Consider the following 21,528-nt stretch of genomic DNA (forward strand, 5'->3'; position numbering starts at 1 on the left):
AATGTACCTAGGATCCTGTATTAAGATAGTTCAATCGTCAAAAGAACAAGAAAAGGAAATGGATAGACCTCAAATGCGGACAGAATGTTCCTCTGAAGACTATAACTGGCTTTACATCAACCTTTCAGGTAAAGGTCTTCCTTTTACTTTGTGAATGTACAGAAAACCATCACAAGAAAGTTACAAGGGTAACAAGGGGCTTCTAGTAATGGATGTGTTTGAATTGAATAACTCCGGACGATGGATTATTCTTGAAAGGCAATAGGTACTTTATCAGCTTCATTGTTCAATTCGGCAATTCTTTGTTACATAAACGTACACTAGCATTTAGTATTGTGTCACTCCTTTACGCCTCAAGAAATGAACAGTGAACTTCAAACATTAACAGTTACCATATGAGACTGAGAACTTCAAGTACAAAGTAAACCACAACCTCTGGTTTGATCTATAAAAGTGATTTCCACCAGCAGGCGTACTCTTATCTAAGCTTTAACCCCATAAAGTGGAAACTGAAATGACATTACAACGGAAAGTCGAAAAAGAACAACAGATAATAAAAATCTTCACTTGGAACATTTTTTGGAGTAACGAGGAAGGGCCTTTAGCTGCTCTAGCTTATCTCCCACTCCAAGAACCAACATAAAAAGGTGTTGTCCCGGATCAGATTCTTTTTTGTTTTAACAGGGTGGGCAAAGCTATGTGAACAGCTTTCAATCGACGGTCATGCTTAGGGGAGGACACCTTGTTGCAACCGTCGTTGCTGCGATTTATGGTTGAGTTAACCTGTCCAATCCTTCTCACTACCCTCCTCTTCTCAGAAAGGTTTTGGATAACCCAACGAGCCGGCATTATCATAACCTCCGTATGGTATGTCCCCATAATACTCCATGTAGTCCCCATGTCCCGAGTATGGCGACACACAGCTGAAGTGATTGAGCTCATCAGGAAGTTCGACTTCCCCTGCCAAATTTGAGTACGATGAGCTGGGAGAAATTTCTTTGTGATCACATGGCTGCCACGAATGCATGGGACTCGGAAATTCATGCTGTTGGTGTTGGAAGTTATGAGGAACCGTGTATTGTCCTTGTGAGTAGTCCTGCGAGAAGTAAAATGAGAAGGTGAAATGCAAAATATCAGTAACGTGTGGGAGTGGTCGACATGTATGCGGAAAGAGTTCAATGAATAAAGATCATTTTTTTTGCTCATATAGTAGTTTTAGTACCTTTGAAGAGTCAAGAATCATATCAGGGGAGACCCAACAGCTTGCAGGATTGGTCTCTGTCAAGTAGGGATTCAAATCTGCCATTTGTGTGACTTCATGTTGAGGCGGCATATGGCTAGGATAATGAATTTCATTACATAGGTAACTTCCTTGAGAATAAGTGCTGTTAGACATGCTTAAAGGGCTCACTGCAAACTTCCATTGTCTCACAATCTCCATAACTCGAACTGTTTCCAACCATTTTGCTTTTTGGTTCTCCATGGCAATCGCTTGTCTTCTGAGAAAGCTCGTTCCTTTTTACAATACGGCACAGTGCAAATGGCCCCTGAGATGAATATTAATCACATGGAATACCTCAGGCTCCATTCTGTAAGAAACTAAATAGACCTATTACTCTTCTTGCTTCTTGGATAGTGGATATGCATGTATATCTATTTTTCTATAGATTGTCAAACAAAAGCGGAGTTGATGACATCTGTAGTATTTGGTCTTGAGAAATATTACCCGAAAGTTTTGCGATCCTTGGGAAGAATCATCACAGAGGCGATATTCGTGCATTACCCAGTCGGTACGATCACCTAATGGGGCCCGTCCACGGTAGAAGACGAGGGTCTTTCTATAACCAGTGACAGAGGACTGACAGGCAACCCTCCGGTCTTTCCCTGTAGCCTTCCAATAGCCGGCTTTAGTGGCTCGATTTGTTCGAGAGCCATTCGGGTATTTTCTGTCCCGCGGACAGAAGAAGAACCACTCCATGTCTCGTTGAGGAAGGAATGATTTATCTGCAGTATGAAAACTCATCCCCATTAGATAGACTTCTTGATATGATAAAAAGAAATATGGAAAGATGCTCTGTCTAGGGCATTCTGTCGTATGTCACTGCACAGTTTATCAGAAGAAAGTTTGCAATCGTAGTGGAATTATTGTTTGGTTTGGTCCAAAAAGAGGCGCAAAGGAAGAGATGATTACAAAACGAATCACTTGGCACTTTTTGAAGCTAAAAAGTTTCAGTTCACATTCGGTACACTTAAAAGTAAGCTTCAGCCTCAGAACTTATCACAAACATTTGAGCTAATGATAGAGTTCACTGTGCTTGCATACAAGCATGTACCTGGAAGCTCCCAAGGGTCGAATTTGTACAAATCGACAACAGGAATCACTTCGAGTTCAAACTCTTGTCCCTCAATTTTTCTTTTCAGATAATATCCAACCAATTCTTCATCCGTGGGGTGGAACCGGAATCCCGGCGGCAGGGATGCACTAGCCATTATATCTCACACCAGAATCCACCTGATTTTTTTTTTATTTTTTGCAAACAAAGTGAAATACCAAAGAACACTGGAGAGGAAGAAAATGCGCAAGGTCAAGAGCCGAGGAGCTGTTTCAAAGACGAGACTCGGAAATATTCCGCTAAGTGCCTATGCTGTATCTATTGAAGATCTGGAAAATCCAAAAGTAGAAGCTTTTCCCGACAACGGATTTCCTGGCAAGAACCGAGTGCGACCTCCCCAGAATGCACCCGTTGGAGGTCAGAATCATTGTCTTGAAAAAAAGTTCTGGTATTTCTTATGATTAGGCCGTTACAACCCAACCAAACCCCCCAAGATCTTCCCAATTCCCAAATCAAGATCGAAACACGATGGATACCCGGAAGGCTCAAGCAGTTCCTAGCTTCAGTACTAAAGACGTGCCCGAAACCCGACACCCCGAAGTAGCTAGAACTTCCAGAACTGGAACCTATTGGTGCCTGCCAAGGCAACCATCCATGAATGTTTTGTGAGGGCAGAGAGAAGAAAGATTTGGTGACCCCAGAAGATCAAATTATTGAAAGAAGAGATCTTTTCTTGTGTGTGTGTGCAAGAAGAAGCACAGAGAGAGAGAGAGAGGGAGAGAGAGAAAAGAGGTGAAGAGTAAAAGCAGAGGAGTGTGGGATGGGGTTATATATAGGAGTTGGGATGTGTGGGAAGCCAACAGCGCCAGGACACGACCGAAAGGTTGAGATTGCTTGTCTGAAGCATCCCTGAAAATTCCAAAACGTGTGGACCCGCGATCCCGAACCAGTTCACACACATAACAGTTATTCCCGCCAACTTATGGACACTTTGACCTCGCTTGAAACGGTGTTTTGGGTCTTAATGGCACTGCACTGTCATGAAAATTCAAAGAAATAAAAGACAATGTACTAATAAGTCCCAATGTTGTTGGGATTTTTATTAGAACCAAGGCCTCTCATGCCAAAGAAGTTGCCAATATACCAAAAAGAAGAGGTCTAATTCCCTTTAAAAAAAAGAAAAAAAGAAAATAAACTTTAGGTCCAGTTTCAATTTTGCCCCAAACTCTTTTTTAGTCGAAATTATCTGTATCAGAACAAATTAGAAGTTCTTTATCAGAACTTGCATTTTCATCAACACCCTCATCTTGTAAGGAAAAATAGCAAACTTCTTATGTTAATAATATTGAAGAAATCAGTGGTTATGTTTGGATGTGCGAGCAAATTTGGAACAAGGGTGGAAGTTGGGGATTTATTATGAGACAAAAAAAAATGTAGAATTGGAATTGGACCTAAAGTTAAGGATTTTTTAAGAATATAGTCCAAAAGAAGAGGAAAATGTTATATACAGACATTGTGTCTGTGCATTGCAATGAGTCTAAGACTATATTTGTTATATGACACTAAATGTTTGTGGGGATCTCACTTTCTGCAAGAGATATAGTGTGCAGAAAATTAAAATGAAATAAATATTCACATCTATCAATTTCTACGCTAGAGTTCACATGAAGCTTTATTTAAAGTGGATTCAAAGTCCATCGGGTAAGTTCATCTTCCGACTGAAAGAAAAAATAGTCGTAAAATTGCAATATTTATTGAATCACAATATTAGCAAATGCAATATTTCGAGTCTGTAGAATAATATGAGTGAATAAAATATTGAAGTAGCTTTCCTTAATTTGTCGAAATCTTCATCTTCATGCCATCGGCGTGGTTTGGAAAAGGTCAAGTGATTTGTAAGATGGCTGGATAGAAAGTTAGAGGTGATTTTTTTAAGATATCTTCCAAATTCATATATTTCAGTTTCCTTTCTTTTGGAAATTCTTTGTAATCTTTATGGTAGCCATTTAATGTCTTAGCTATAATTATGCATTTAATCATAAGAGCCATCACTAATCATGCAATTTGTCATAATTATTGATGAAATATGGGAAGTTGTGTATGCATAAAAGATATATTTTTCCTCAATTAACACAATGTTTCATTTAAAATATTCAATTATTTGTAAAAACGACGTATAATCTTTGTAACAATCCTCTAATAAATTTTATTTGCCAAATCTCAGCTGTTAACTTTTTTTTAATGATTATTAGACATCATTTGTTTGTGAAAATATTTTTTTATGTTGTGTATCCATATATTATTCAACTCTTTCAAAAGCATCTAAATTGCAAAATGATGAGAGTGATATGTGGTTATGCATTTAATCATAAGTGTCGCCATTAATAATGTTTTAAGAAATGATTGGATGACAATTTTTAATTTACTATGCAGTGTGTTTTAGACTATAAAAAATCAAATAATAAATAGTTATAAGTTAATGTGGGGTCCACTTTTTCAAAAATTCTTAGCTCGTAACAAACTGTTATTCTTATTGAAGTCTGAAGATTCGTGCTAGCAAAGTCCATATGTTTTTAATCATATTGATTCATGAAAAATGCACGATCTTGCAACATGACCTTTCACATGTACTACAAAGTTTACCTAATTGAAGGGCTCTTTTACTTTCTAAATAAAGATTGATCTATTTAATATTATATTCAAAGATTAGTTAAATATGAGATGGAGATCCATACACTGTTAAACTGTTTCATAATCTCATCATAGACCATTCTTTTAAAGCATTCATAAAGGTACTTCAAAATAGAATCTATATGTACATAAACTTTATCATTAAATTATTATTACCGGAATTGTTATAATTCTATTATTGTATATTGATTAAACGTTTATTACCAAAGATAGATTTATTAACAAAATATGCATAAAATTGACTAGAGATATATTAGTTTCTGTATTAGAATCAGTAGCAAAAAATTAGAGATTCATTATAATTAGAAATTTGTCTAAATTGACAATAAAAAAGACAAAGTACCTAATAAAGTTTGCACGCGAATGTGACATGTGACCCAACCTCATCAATATATGTTGCAGAGTCTTGTGAAAGCCGCTGGTTTCATTTGCATTGTAAATGGCCAAATGGAAACTGCAATTTGCTCAATCATCACATGCTTGTCATGGACTTCAGCCACCAAATTGTGAAACGAGTACAAAAATCTGACACTTCAGATGAATCAAGAATTACTTTTCTTAACAGACCATTTTTTATCAGATAAATATGAATTTAATACACTTGGGCTGCTAAATTTGATGGTATTCCACAAAATGGTGAGAAAGAAGGAAATGGAGAAAGACCCCACAGTTCCAATTGGACTCACCAGTGCAACGGAAAGTGCATGCAGTCTCAGCTTTGATTGAGCGTTTCTTTGATCTTGTCCTTGCAGTCTAAGCTCCTTCCACATCATCCTGAGTCAGACAAAACACTTTTATCCTCTCTCTCTCTCTCTCTCTCTCTCTCTCTCGTCTCATTAAAGTGATGGTGTCATCCCTAATCTAATCCAGAGTTCAGAGTGGGAAAAAAAGGAGTCCTAAAAGTGCGAACTTGCAGTATTTTGTACCTTTTGGAATGACTAAAGACGCCTTATTAGTGGTGCAAGCTCAAAGCCCTTTTGTGGATTCACACGGAGAGAAGTTGGTAGACTTCCTAAAATTCCCCATTTTATAAGTGGGTCCCTCTGAAAGCAATTGATTCTTATCAAATAACCTTACAGATGGTTAATGGACCATGACAGAACCCTAGGGATTTTTCTAACACAACAACAGGAAAGGGTGGTAAGAAAGATTATTCTCCCACTTATCTATCTTTAGGTTAGACTTACAATATTGCAAGATGTGTATGGATTGGTCATGGTGGCACTTAATGCATGTTGTTTTTGTCCTTTGGACAGGGACTAGCCTTGGATTGAATTTTAAAGATATATTTGATTGGAGAAACTATAGATAAGTGGTGGGACTTTAATATTTTCACACTACTATAAAGCACCCACAACCTTCCCCTGGGCCTTTTATAGGTTGATGGTTGGAACTCATATCTCTCTCTCTCTCTCTCTCTCTCTCTCTCTCTCTCTCTCTCTCTCACAGTGGGTATATTAAATTGTTTATTATTCTAATGAAGAAAATATTGGGCCAAACAAATAAAGTTGAGCCATAAATCTAGACCTATCTTTTTGCATTATAGGACAGCAGAAAGGGGTAAAGAATTATCGGAAAACTTGCTTTAGACTTTGAGTGTTGGGTTAGACTTATATGTCTATTCTCTCTACAATTAGCAGAGGAGTGATCTCAGCTGATTAAATACTATTCCTATTGCTTTTTCTTGTTCATACCAGAGCAAAAGAATAGGGAGACAGAGATCGTGTGTAAGACCCTGATGCTATATGTAGAAGTAGTGTTTTGTCTCTTGCCCGTATAATGGATAGAATCTAACATTAACATCGTTTACAATCACTTACGTGCAATCCAATGATTCTGGTCAAAAACAGCAAGTAAATCTCTCTAATTAAGCTTTTGTCTTCAAATCATGTCCAGATTACTCTTCTTCAAATCATGTCCATATTGCCTGTTTTGACGCACTAGAAGAAAAATTGATCAACCAATGCTGACTAAAATGGCAATGGAGTATTTCGCAGCTTTTCTTGATTATGGCAATTATTGCTCTTCTTTTACTGTTTTTCCTCATCTGATTTGAGGTTTATTTTCTCTTAAAGTTAGCTAAGTACAAAGAACAGTTCATGCATTTAACATTTGAAAAATGTGTTGTTTTTTTTAAACTAGATTTATTGCAGGATTACAATCAAAGGGCCTTTTGAAAAAGTGCGGAAGGGGAGGATGTAAAACAAGACAAGTGTCATTAAGAATCGGAGTCATAATCCCAAGTGATGAGGTAGCTTACAAAATGACTTAGAAAGCTTAAAGACCAGATTAAAGTGTGAAACTAGTTAGTAAACGAGCCTAGACTTCTTTAGATATATCAAGCCAATCACATTTTAAGACCTGATCAATCTTTATTGGACTCTACTTAAAACAAACGTGGACTATCTAGAATATTTTAAATTGTGACGATGACTTCTTACGTCTGTCATGTTGGCAATTATACGAGCTTATGCTACACATTACTTTATTGGTATCACAAAATAGATGGAGTAGTCTAAGTTTGAATGAGTGAATAATGACGTGGAAGAAACAAGTTTGTAATGATGGGGTTTTCTTGGAAAATAGGAAGACTAAAGAAGCTTACAGTTGTCGCTGTTTTGCGCCCTGCTTTCGGTCACTTTTGTTCTTCGGTAAAAATTGCCGCTTTGGTGCATATAATGCTCATTGTGTCTCCCTACAAGCAAGGGGCGCAAGTCAAACACACATGGTGAGCCGATCAGCCTGGGTCGAAGACGAACGATCACTGGCTCTTGAGTTGACTTACTGTTTAGTTTCTGCACTATTTCTGCTCTTTGACAAAGAAATTTCCGGACAGTATGATTGCAAGTAACACGAGAACTGATCCAGCTCCCATTGCTTTCTGACATATAGCCAACCTGGAAAAATAAAACGACTAACGTGTCAAATGCTCTGTATCCTACTATTCCCACATCGTCGTGTTTCTTCCCTCTCTTCGGCATCGCCATCTCGATTAGCTCTTTTCACATAGTCACAACGTACAATACAATTTATCCACCGAAAGAAGGTCTTGTGTGATTGTGCTTAGTATATGTCCATTTTTCAATCATGCCAATTTATTTGCTTTTGACTCGATATATCTAAATTGATTGATAGTTACTCATAGAATTATCGAAAGACCGAGAAAAAGAAGTATCGTAGATTCAAGATAATAGACCCGTCAAAATCCTTAGAATAGTCACATCGGTAATACATATGATGCCCCATATTTGACGAGCTTCGAATAATGATTAATCCGTACCCAATTACGATGCGAATAACGAAAAAAGGAGCTCGAATGACGTGAAAGATACTCCGCGAAAGTCTATTTACAGGAAGGGCTGGAGGGGAAAAAAAAGTAGGGTGAAGAAGCTGCTTTTCCCGCGTCCAAGGGTTAAATGCTGGTTTTGCGAAAAAGAAGACCCTGTTCAATTGGGGCTACAATATGCCAAATTATGGTCTTGTGGACTGACCCCCGTAAAAAGAAAGTGCAAGCATCTCATCTTTACTCGTTTTGCATATTCTTAGCTTTGAGATGTAATCATGGTGACTTGGAAAAGCACTGTAAAGACAGCCTCCAGCCACTGTTGGCGCTAAGGGACAAGGAACACAAAAGTTGGATCGCCTCGCATTGCAGTCATCTCCACGCTTCCCATCAATTCTAATTTCTCGATTCACATCATCTCTACCATCTAATAATAGTCGCTTCTTTTCCGCACGAATTGACCATCACCTTCACCCGTTCATCTAATCAATCAATGGCGGACAGCCGCTTGACAAGGGGGTACGATTTGTATGAAATAGATATCATAGTCCAATAAAAAAAAATCATATGAAACCATTATAATTGCCCCCTTGAAGTTAGATATAGCAAATTTATCCTCTCAACATTGTTTTCCCAGGTTGGTTTTCGGTGCGCGCCGCTATACAATCACGGGACACCTCGAACGAGCTAAACGTTGTGTGCGACTATCTTCGTCCGCCACTAGAGGTTTCTTGACAAGGACGTCCGGTGGACCACGGGATAATCGAACTGCGCGGAGAAAGTTAATGTGAGGTGGGAAATCGGGTATCTAAATATCTGATTATGATGAGTTCCCGTTTGACACGAACGAGCAAAGGGACACGAGAATCATGCAGGGAAAGAGGACAGGATCCAAGCGATCTGGATATGTGTAGAACAAAAAGAGGAAGGAGGAGCAGGTTGATGGGTGCCTAAAAGTGGCCACGAACAATTCTCCCTTTGCTGCTTTGCTTTTTTAGGTGTAGTTTGTAATCATTTCCCCTTAGCAGTTGCGAGGTCTAATCGCATGAAACAAGGGCGTCTCGTCAAACGCATGGTTTTCCATCTCGTTCATATGTTTATTGAGACTGAATGTATGGCGGGGGAGAGAAGAACGCAACAAGGGTCTACGGAGCAATTTGAGTTTTGGGGAAGGGACGGAAACCTATGGATGAGATATACTTGGATAAAAGGTGCCTCGAAAAATTCGCTGAGTATAGTATAGTGTAGATCTAGGGGGATTGAAGATGGTGATCTCCACTAGCCCTCTCCGCCCATGGTCGCCATAAAAGATACAAGATAATATGATGGCATAAATAAGTCAGGACTGATTTGATTTCGCACAAAAACTTAATTTGGTGACTCCAATTGAATTTTTAGTTATACAAGCTAAATTGCTGCAAATAAAATCAACATTCGCTTGAATTGAATTAATAAATCTTTAGACAATGTCAACGTTGTTTTTTGCATGCACTTTAGAAAATCTGTAATTTTTGGTGAGAACCAAAAAAATACGTATGTGGCTATAACTGAAATTTTCGCATAAACTCTCTGATTTATTTATTTATTTTTCCATGTGGCTCAAATTGATTTCCTCCTCACAACTTTTGTGAACTGATCTTCCTATCAATTAGTTTTTTTTCTCAAATGACTAATAAAATTAAGGGCAAATAAATTAAAAACCCGAGGTTCAGTGGGGTAAATGCATTATAAAGGATAAATTTTAGCGGATGGTAGCAAACTCAATTCGGGTAGAATGCCTTAGTGGCTTATCTGCCATGGGAAGGCTAGAAACTTTGAAGCTACAGTTCTTATTAAGGAGCGTCTGATATACGAGAGAATCTATACTTGTTTTCAGACGGAAAATTTGAAGATGCAGTCCCTTTGAAGAGATTGGCAGGCTCCTGCCGATTCACTTTGGTCAACCTTTTTGTCTTCTAAAACTCAAAAAGCTAGATCTCAGAGGATCGTCCTTTCGTTTTCTCATTCTTCTGATTGAGAATTTTGTCTAGCAAATCACAGGCAGGGAGGGGAATTTCATGATTAAATTACTATTTCTTTGACTTGCGATTATCTTCTGATTGACGTGTGTTGGTTTTTGGTTGCTTTCTGATGTCAAAGATGGAGGTGCACACTCAAATGCTGCAACCAAGTTTCTGTAATCTTCCTTCCCTAAGCTAAAGGGTATCGAATCGAATCCATTTTCAAATTTCCAGATTGGTGAGGTTTATTCCGTCTTTAGCTTTAGAAAAAGCTTTTGAACTTGTATGGAAAAACCCCTTTGAAACTAGTTCGAAATTTATAAAGGTGTATCCTCTCATTCATCACATAATATTTATATGTACATCAGATAATAATGTTTCTTTTTTATAATTCTCTCCTCACCAAATGAATTTCTAGTTTTCAAAAAATAAAGAGAAATTGGGGTTTTCAAACTATGGAGCAGGCTCAGAGTGCACAAGTTGCATTTACGTATGTCAAAAACCCATTTTCAATTTGTTATTTCGAAATTGCTTTGGTAATTACTATGTTAATATTTGTGTTCTCCATCTTGTAATTCTGCTCATGATTTAAACTCATTTAACTGTAACTTTTTTACATGAATTTCCAATTTCCTCCTAATCCAATACGAAAACAGACCAAAAAAACGCCTTGATTTCTACAAAAAGAACAAAGTCTCGTATTTTCTAACTCGATGAAAATCGTTTTCTAACCGAGAGGCAAGGTGCGGGACATGTTTGCAGATTAGTCTTTCCTTTACCAAGAAAGTCAAAATAAAACGATATGAAATAATCCAAGACCTTTAAGCCAACTTCCGACAGCCTTGTCTTGCTCTCAATGAAAATGAACATGTGAAGAAATATAAATAGAAGAATACTTTGCACAGTCAAAAAGGAAGTTAGGAATATGGGCATGTAGGAATGCGTTAGTCAATATTTTTTAAATAGTCTTTCTTTATTTTTATTTTTTGGAACAATTTCTAAATAAAAGAACACATTTAATAATTATACAAAATCTTTACTCGGAATAAAAAAATAATAGGAATGTGTTTGGTATATATAATGTATAATTTTTTTCAATTTTTTTTTTTTTTAGATTTTTCGTTTTTCCCTCTTCTTGCTCCTCTTTTAGCCAGCGATCAGCAACTAGCAACAGCTAGCGCACAACGGGGAGCAGCGGGCAGCGAGGAAGAAGAAGAAAAAAATGAAAAAAAATGCTTATTTCTAGAATTGTCTTTGAGAATAAGAACCTATTTCTGTTTTAAATCTATTCCTCAACTACTTTTTTATTTTAGAGATAAAAAAATTAATTGACATTACCAAATGAATTTCTATTCTTTTTTTTCTTTCAAAGAATAAAGAAATTAGAGTGTTACCACGCACACCTTAGGATTCCAATGGCCAACCCTGACTCTTTACACACAGAAAAAAAAAAGGCAAATTCAAAAGGGAATACCAGGCCACAGCCCAGCTCAATCGAAATGGACCAGTAGGATCTCTCCATCAACAAGCACCACCACCCAGCTTCCTCAAACCGAGCCCAAACCCATCAACCATCGCCACCGCATGCCACTGCAACTCACCGGGTCGACTCTCAGACAGCTATGGCGATTGGCGACCGGCGACCGATTCTCCTCGCCACGAATTCAGTGACTCGCCGTGGTCTCTGGTAGCCAGTTTCGTTCTTGGTCTTTCTATCCCCTCTTCTTCTTTTCTATCCATCGTTGTTGGTGGTGGTGAGCAGGAAAGAAATTCAGAAGAGCCATTCAATCAACCGGCGCAGACCATCACCACGGTGCTGATCTCGTCATTTTTTGCAGATATGCACAGCTAACTGATGCGGGAAAACTGACGAGAAGCCTGCTACTTGAAGCCCGTGCGACCTGTTAATGTCAAGCCCAACCTCCAAATCATAGTCGACGACGTCAAGTGCTCCCATGGAGCTGCAATAAGCTGACTTAGGAGAAAGCCAGCTGTTCTACTTCTATGCACGCAGCGTCGACGTGAAGGACAGCAAGAATGGCTCTCGTTTTCTCTTTCGGAGCCGAGGTGGTACTGGCGGTGCCCAATTCTTTCGTCCAGAAGATGGTCGAGAATCAAATTAGAGAGTTGCGGGATCTACAGTGAAGAGACTGTCACTAAAAGGAGTTTTCAGGATTGTTTTTTAGGAGGATGGAAATAAGGATGGAATGATAAACTTCAATGGATGATCTGGACTACAAAAGACAAATACTTAGCGGCAAGGCTTCTCAAGATAACTTTCTTAACAATCACATCCTACATTTCAATGGAACATAATTGTATATATTTCCAAAACAAGTAAAATGATTCCTTATCATCGTGGTTAAAATTCGTAAACTTCCTCGAACTTCATATTATAAATATTTTACACCTTCCTAGACAAATGTAATATTGATTATTATATGGAGACTCCCTTGCTCCATTTTTTCACGTTTTTAGTTATCTTTATAATGCTGAGGAATGCCTTTAGCTCTTGCATGTTATCGTATAAATGATACTTGCATTTTAAAAAAAAAAAAGAGAGGAGCTTTCGGAATTATGTATATTGTGCCTTCTCTTCTCATTTTCCATTTTTTTTTTATACTCCCTGGGACTTCCTTTCCACCAACGATCCAAATTGTATTGCAAATACTTTAGCAGATTGGGAGAAATAGAAGGGTAGATTTCGTGTTCTGTAGTGAGTATTTTATAGACTGCATCGCCACCGGCAATGGGCAGCGGCCACAGGCCAAGCTTTTAGCTTCTTCTTTTTTTTCCCTTTCTTGAGTTAAATATTTTTAAAAAAAACCACGTCCTCATTTTTCATGAGTCAAATTGAACAGTATTAGCATCCTTGGCAAGGGTTGGCCGTCACCTGTAGCTTGCAAGAGCGGCCTCACCCAACCCTCTTTGGGTATTCACCAATCATCGCCTGAGACCGGCCGCTGGCGAAAAAAAAAAAAAAAAACATTAAATATAAAAAAATGATAAAAAAGATTAATGATGAAATTCCCTTAACCGTGATTAGGTCATTCTTTAAGACTAGGGGTAATCAATTCCCTAGGCGGTCTAGGTCCCGCCCTCCCCAAAAAATCGAGAAGCAAACCAACTGGTCTTGGGATTGAACCCGTCCGGTCCAATTCTCGAGCTGTCCAATGGAGTCGGTAAATCAAAATGAAAAAAAAAAAAATATTGCGTAAAACATGCTCTCATCTTTGAGTTCCTGGCATTGATACTACAACGCTAATTGTGACATTTGGTCAGACAAAAAAAAAACTTTGATATTTGGTCATCTTCTCTTCAAGTTATGGTGAATTGATTTTATAGGTTGGTTGCCAATTTAATTTCGATACATTGAAGGAAAGTGGCAACTATCTTTCTAATAATGTTTTGAGTGGAATATAATTTCTTTCTTTCTTTCTTTTTAGTTGTGGAAGGCAAAATCCCACAATTTAAGGAAAATGTCTTAAAAGAGAAACAGATGTTTGGCTATCTATGGTGACTAACTCCTACCTGCTCTTATCTCTATGTATGGCAAATCAAATTAGAAAATGATTTCAATCTCTCCCGATAAGTTTCATGAAAAACCATGGTAAATTGTAATGGTAGATTACCATGATGAGAAATAAAATCGCAATTTACAAGTTAATTTAATCTCTTATCTTTCAATTTATCTTTTGTTAAATTTTTAATACTTTCAAATTTATATTAGAAATAAAATCACCATTCACAAGCTAAGGAAAAGGAAAAGGAAAGAATCTTCAAATTATCTTATTTTTTAAAATAAAAAATCTTCGGTCTAGTCCTATTCCTCATGGAACTAGGGAATGGACCGAAAATCATTGATTCCATAAAAATGGAATCAAGATCCTAACCAATGAACTTGAGAATCGCCCAAAATTTAGTCCGATTCGAGCATCATACGATTCATGTTACTTATTCTTATTTGAAACCGATATGATCACTTTATATCTTTATTTAAAAAATAATGATATTTCAAATTTTTATTTGAAATAAAATTTATTTTAAATCTTTATTTGAAAAAATGAAAATAATTCGGATCATTATTTAGAATTTTTTACGATCAGGATTTGGTGAAACATGGAAGCTCCTCGTTTCAGCCGCAAGTGGAACCCAACCGTCGGACTTGAGTTTGTCTCCATCCCAATAAATGCACAATAGACCTCATTACGTACATATTTGAAAAATATTTTTAAACCATTCAATTTTTTTTTTTTTTAAAACAATTATAACCTCAGTGCGCAAAAATGCAGTTCTATTTTCTATCAATTAACACCTTATTCTAGTTAAATAGCGTGAACAATAAAAAATAAATAATAATACAAAAAAATTGTCAAAAAATATATATTCATTTAAAATAAGCGATGAGCTGGCCAAGTTTGTTAGAAGAAAAACAGAAGGATGGAATTTTGTTTGTTGAAGGAGGGGAGAGAGCTCTTTCGGCGGGGGTTGGCCTGACGGAGCTCCACATCCTGAGCGGCTGGCCGGCCGGCTGCCAACCTTTGTCGCCGACGATTGGAGAGGACGGCCATAGAACGGTTCGCCATTGGGAAGAGAGAGATCGGCGGTTCCCCGCAACGTTTTCGAGCCTCATCGGCGCTGATTCTCGCCACTTCATTGCACCGAACACGCTCGTCGGTCCGGCGGAGGACCAATCCTTCTTTCAAGACGGAGACGAAGATTTTGTCAGGAATCAGGTAAAAACTTCATCAGATAGATTCGTGACTAAATCATGTGGTGCTGTGATTGATTTGCGTTAAATAGCTTGACTTAAAATGTCAAGTATCGTGTTTAAGCTAAATATGGATTTGAGATCAAAATGCTGAATTGCCCCTATCTAGATTAAATTCCTGAATGATGACCTGAAATTGCTTTTCTGAAAGTCGATAATTGGAGCCTCATTTTATGTTTGATTTTTTCTTATGATTTGTCGAATCGACACTGAATTTTCGTTTTCCATGTAATTTCGTTGCATATACTCTAACTCCACCGTTCGAGTCGGCGTGCACTCCCCATTTGCCAGAGATTTTTCCCGCATCGGCTCCGGTCAGTCTTTTCTCCTTTCTTTGATGTGCATATGTTTTTTTTTTTTTTTTTAATCCTAGAATTTATAGAGTTTTAGTATGTGCGATTTCGGCGCTTGAGGATTCCTCAGCGGAGATGGTCCGACGACATAAGCGCCGGTCGCAATAAGCAATCGGCGAGGAATGATTTGGGTGGTGGCCTGAGCTCAGGCCAAGGCTTGTCTGAGAGATGTACGTGCTTCGTTGAAGAGGCAGGGCGGAGACCATTGTTCAGGTGGATGAAGAAGACCTAGGGAGAAAGAGAAATAAAAAAAAAAAAGTATTTAAAAAATTCGGATATAATCCGAAGCGGGTCGGATCCGGATATCCGGATCGGGGCAGAGTCGGATTGTGGGCCATTTTTAATAAAATTGGACTGGCCTTACGTCCGGCCCAATTTCAAGACCCAACCCGGACCATTAGGGTCCGGGTCGGTGAGTTGGGCCGAGTCCCCTGACCTGGTCCGAAGTCCATTTTTCGTAATAAAAAATCGTAAAAAATAATAAAAAAAGGAGAAAATCCGAAATGAAAATTTGCATGGTCATAAAAACAGAAAAAATAAAATAATAAAAATGAAAAACTGGAAAAATGTTCAAAAAATGGCCTTAATGGATTCTATTTGAGTCTTAAGGCAATTTTACAAGTAGACTTTCCTTATTCATGAATGAAATGTGAAAATCCTTTAAAAAAATTTAAACTCAATTGAATAAGCTGTTAGAGCTTTTACAATAGGGATTGTTTTGTGCTGTGTTATTTTTAGAGACGATGCCTAGGTCGCTGCTTATGCATTTCAATTCAATTATACTTAATTGCACACTTTCAATTCATTGGTTGTTGTTTTCTTTTTAGTATAGTTAGGATATTGCTAAGAATATCACATGAACACTTAGCGGATTAGCTTTAAAGTTGATGAAAACAGTGCATGAAAAAACATTTTAGTTGACAGGATGATTAAGTTTAGGTACCGAAAGGGCGTCATTAGTTATATACTTAACGTACTCAAATACTTGAGTTTGAAATATTTGATTATGTAGAAATTGAGACGACACTTCTGTATCTTAATTGGTTCATCTCAATTGATTTTTAATCGACTTTAATTGGCTAGTGATGACACTTCACATAGAATTTTGATAGAGTTTAATTTGAGCTTAAAATGAAAAATCCAACGTTACACAAGGTAATGGACTAAAGAAAACCCGCGTTGATGATCGAAAGCCCGTTTGCAGTGTTATCCAATGATGGCTCATTTGAAACCATCGTTTATATGTACTATTCGGGCTGTTTCATAAACAATTACCTCTAAACCTATCTCTCGAGAATGGCCCGTCATGGGTAAATGAAAATGGATAAACATAAAAGATCTCTTCTCACCAACACTATATAACCAATTGGATAGCATAAGGGAATTAAGCAACCGATCGTATGAAAAAAATTTCTCATTATCTGTTCCACTGGGAAAGAGAAAGAGGAATGGAAATAGATGGATAAAGTAAAAAGACTTCTCTCATTATCACCGTGTCATCACTATTTTCGCTAGTTAATTATGCATGATTGAGTGCAACAATCTAAGGGCGTGTTTAGCAACCGATCAAACGGTGAAAATTTCTGTTCTTTTGTTCCCGAGAGTAAATTTAGAATAGAAATTCGTTTGGTAAAATTTTTGTTTTCCTAGAACAAATTTCTATTTTTTTATTCCTAGAAGTAGATTTGGAATAGAATTGAGAAATAAGACAAAGTTGATTCTTTGTTCCCGAAAACAATTCCAGGATTAAGCCAATTCATATTTTTTCTTTTCTTTTCTCTTCTTCTTTCCTTATTGCTTTTCTTTCTTTTCTCTTCTTTTTCCACTACTGCCATCGCCATCGCCGCCGCCACCGCCGCTTGTCGGGTTCTTCTGGGCGACCCGGTTGGGTGAGCTCACTAGAGGCTCACCAAGCCATGGCGAGGTTAAGCGAGCTTGTCGAAGGCTTGCCTAGCCAATTCTAGTGAGGCCAAGGTTCAGCGAACTTGCTAGAGGCTTGCCCAGCCACCAACGAGCCTCGTCGGAGCCTCCCTTGGCCATTAACAAGCCTTGCCTAGTTGTTGGTGAGCCTCGCCCAACTGCCTGGCAAGGCTTAGCCAACGAGGCGTGGCCTCACAGGGGGCTGGTGACCCATCGGCAAGGTCCTTGGCCCTCATCTAGCCGGTCGCCAATCATCCCAAGGCCGAAGGCGCCGATTGATTGAGGAAGAAGAGAAAAGAAAAGAAAAAGAAAAAAAGTAATGAAATTATTAAAAAAATCAAAGAAAATGATTTACGATAGAAATTTTTAGGATGATGCCAAACGCAATTCTATTTTGAGAATAAAGATTTTGGACAATTACCAAACGCCTTAAAATGCTTAGAAATTATTAAAACATAATAAAAAGAATAATTTCGACAAAAATTGTTCCCGAGAGTACAAGTGTTACCAAACGCACCTAAGAAAATTCATAGTCCTTTGTGGAAAAGGGTTGAAAGTTATGTCAAGCATAGGCAAAATTTATTTGTTTTTGGTAAATAAGAAAGATGTGGGATTAAATCGGTTTGATAGATAAAAAAAATTTCATCACATTATTTTCTATAACAGGACAAGCAAAAAGAAAGAAAAAGAAAAATGTGGGATTAAATTGGATCGACAAATAAAACTATTAAGAGATGAGCCTTCCTAAAACAAAAGTATGTTCCGTAGAAATTAAAAATCATGAAGTACATTTATAAAGATTAAATATCTATTTATTAAAAATATTATTAGATATTAGGGATATTATTTAATATTTCATTATTTTTTTAAAATGGCTGATTTCTTTTTTAGATTAGATTATTTTCTTTCTTATGTATATTATTCGAACATAAATAACATTCTCTAGTAAAGCCTGACGATGAAATCAATTGAGTAGAAATGTAGTTTTTAATGATGGTTAAATATGTTGGACCTTTTCCAGTTCTCTAGAAAATATGGGACTCTTAACCATGCACCCATAAACTAATGCAACACTAAATGTTCGAGGAGGAACTAACTCTTCGAGTCTTCTCACCAGGGTTTTGACAGGAAAAAATAGAAGAGAAGATTCATGGATCAAACAGGGAGTTCAAGATTACAAATGACGGGGAGTTTCAGGGAGAGTCATGAGAAATCAAGTCTCAGAGTTTTTGCTGAGAAAGTGCTGAAATTTCTAGGGGGATGGGCAAAGAGGCGGGTGCTATGATGAGGAAGATGGGCAAAATGATGTGGGAGATGGGTAAAGATTGGGGTGTTACATTATGGAAGACGGGCAAAGAAGATCCAAGAAGAGTGATCCACTCCATCAAAGTTGGTTTTGCCATGACGTTGGCTTCATCGCTGTGCCTGTTGCAGAAGGAGAAGCCACCGTTTCGAGGGATCGGCCAAAATACCATGTGGGCTCTCATAACTGTTGTTATTCTTCTTGAATTCACTGCAGGTAACTTCAATCTCAGAAAAGAACAAAGAAAATAAAAAGGAAATGATCATTGCTGATATGGGCATTTCTCTTTTTGACGAACATGTGCAGTAGGGCTTTTGCTGTTTAATGTTCGTCCTTTTCATCGTGTTCTTTTACCTTCGGTCGAGGAGAATGTGCTATAAGCAGCTGAAACACCAAGATCAGAAAGATGAATACATCTAGTACAGATTGCGGAAATTAAATTCTTTACTAGTCATTTACGACACATTGAATAACTTGACTTATTGTTCGTACGACAGGAGCAACACTACGTAAAGGGCTGAACAGGATTGTCGGAACGGTGTTAGGGATACTGTTGGTGCTCCTTGTTGAGCATCTTAGTGCACATCGGCCTATACCCAGAGCAGTGTTCATGGGATGGACAGTTTTGTCTTTGGTGAGTTCCAAGTATCAGGCATATTACGGGCCAAAGTACGTCATACTATGCAATGCTTCTCTGTCTTCTCACTCAGCAGGGGCGCTGCTACATGGTGACTGTCACAGGAGCTGCAGCTACCTACGTGAGGTTCATTCCCACTATAAAGAAATATGATTATGGGAGTCCTGGTATTCATTTTGACCTTCGGTATGATACTAGTGGCCAACTACCAGGTCGACAATACAACCAGCATGGTGCGAGACCGCTTCTACACTATCGCAATTGGTTGTGGAATATGTCTTTTCTTGAGTCTGCTCATCCTTCCAACCTGGTCAGGTGATGACCTCCATAAATCCACAATAACCAAGCTTGAAGGACTAGCAAAATCTGTTGAAGGTATGATATGCATCGTTTGGTTTCAGCTCGCATTCTTGCAAAATGGTTCTAAACAACTGAAGTGGGTTCCTCACAGCCAGTGTTGGGGACTACTTTGGCGATGCTCAGAGGAAAGAAATCCAAGACGAATTGCCAAAGGATTCCATCGATCAGAACTGCATCAAAGTGTTGGATTCCAAGAACACTGATGAAACTATGGTAATCCTCACCTGGTATCGTGACTCTCAATTTGGAATATGAGAAACCGATATATGACTATTCTTGTTGCAATTTTGCAGGCATTATATGCAAGTTGGGAGCCAAGATACCAAGGGAACTGTTACAAATCTCCATGGCAGCAGTATGTGAAGTTCGGGGATGCTCTTCGCCGATTTGGTTACACGATTATGGCTTTACATGGTTGTTTGCACACTGAAATCCAGGTATTGAAAAATTGATTCCTATTGAAGCTATCACCAATACGATAAATGTTTTCCAAAGTAGCTGTAGCTATGACATCCACAAGTGCGGGTCTGTATCCTGTAGAGGCAACGGTCAATAGCCCAACAATTTAGATATTTTTTCAGAGAGTTGGGCAGATCAATGCTGCGGATATTTATTTATACCACATGCGATACTGGCATATCATATCAGAGTAAAGAATTTCCACTTTCATATTAGACTCTCAAGTGTAGATTATTTGACAGAAATTCTACCAAATTGTTACCTATCATGGACACGTCGTTTGTCTTCAACAAAATTGGAGACTACACTCAAATTGTCAATCTATCTCCTCTAGAACCTGTTGTATATCTCTTTTTCTCTAACTGGAGCAGACTTCTAGACAGCTATGATCATTTTCGTTGTTTAAAGAAACATTTCCTATTTATTGGGTCCAATCATGTTTCTTCCTTGATAATAAATTCATTTATGTAATGTAATCTTGCTAGACTCCACCATCTGTACGTGATCTCTTCAAGGAACAGTGTACCCGTTTAGCTGAAGAGGTATCAAAAGTGTTGGTGGAACTTGCTAATAGCATGAGGAATCGCCGCCATTTTTCTCCGGAAATAATCTCCAGTCATCTCCATATAGCTTTGCAGGACCTCAACACCGCACTACGGTCCCAAACACAGATTCTCTCAGACTCGATGAACAGAAAGGACTCCAGAGTCTCTCTTACAACAAGCTTCGAAGCCAATTCTTCTCCATTGCGTGAATCAAAAACCGCAGGACCTCCTGAACAAGTGCATGGCATTCAGGAGGTGTTAAGGCCACAGAGGAGTAAACATGTTATAGCTAGCCTTGAGTTCTCCGAGGCACTTCCTTTCGCTGCATTTGCTTCCTTGCTATTAGAGGCCGTGGCTAGGCTTGATCATGTTATTGAGGAAGCCAAAGAACTGGGGAGGATAGCTCGGTTCAAGGAATATAAAGCGGGTGATGACAATGTTGTGACACTTGAAAAAACAAAATCGGACTTCGTTGAGAAATATTTCCCTCCATCTGGAACAGAATAGTGAAGATTTTACTTTTTTAAACGGGTGCCCTCTGAGGTTCTGATGCTATTTTGTCCTTCTCGTAACACCTTCTAGGCATATTGTCTTCTCAACAGGGATCTAATAGACCAACTCTTATACAGATTCGCCACATCTTGAAATATTTTGAAAGGTCAGAACTTTATTTTATTATCGATAAGCCAGACACTCAATTATTATAATAGTATTAAAAACACTATTTTTATTGACTAGTCTGCGACATTCCGGATGAAAAATCATTCAGGAACATCAATAGTCAAAAGAATTACAGGCATCAACCTGAAGCCTTCCACTCTCTTTGCTGATTCTTCACTGCATTCTCTATGCAAGCAGTGAAGCACTTTCTTA

General features: G+C 38.0%; 2 protein-coding genes across 2 annotated transcripts; one reads left to right on the forward strand and one right to left on the reverse strand.

Moving 5' to 3' along the window:
- Positions 1-357: 357 nt before the first annotated feature.
- LOC104443567 (NAC domain-containing protein 71) lies at positions 358-3,117 on the reverse strand. The gene is given in 5 exon segments (XM_010057043.2): positions 358-1,096; positions 1,223-1,408; positions 1,410-1,547; positions 1,727-2,004; positions 2,334-3,117. Coding segments are annotated over 5 exon segments (1,041 nt in total). The 5' UTR covers positions 2,491-3,117; the 3' UTR covers positions 358-814.
- Positions 3,118-18,611: 15,494 nt separating this feature from the next.
- On the forward strand, positions 18,612-21,162 carry LOC104445946 (aluminum-activated malate transporter 12). The gene is given in 7 exon segments (XM_039312809.1): positions 18,612-18,870; positions 19,152-19,281; positions 19,388-19,448; positions 19,450-19,666; positions 19,743-19,864; positions 19,945-20,088; positions 20,596-21,162. Coding segments are annotated over 7 exon segments (1,500 nt in total).
- Positions 21,163-21,528: the final 366 nt, after the last annotated feature.

Source organism: Eucalyptus grandis, chromosome 5, assembly GCF_016545825.1.
Source record: "Eucalyptus grandis isolate ANBG69807.140 chromosome 5, ASM1654582v1, whole genome shotgun sequence".
NCBI lineage: Eukaryota > Viridiplantae > Streptophyta > Magnoliopsida > Myrtales > Myrtaceae > Eucalyptus > Eucalyptus grandis.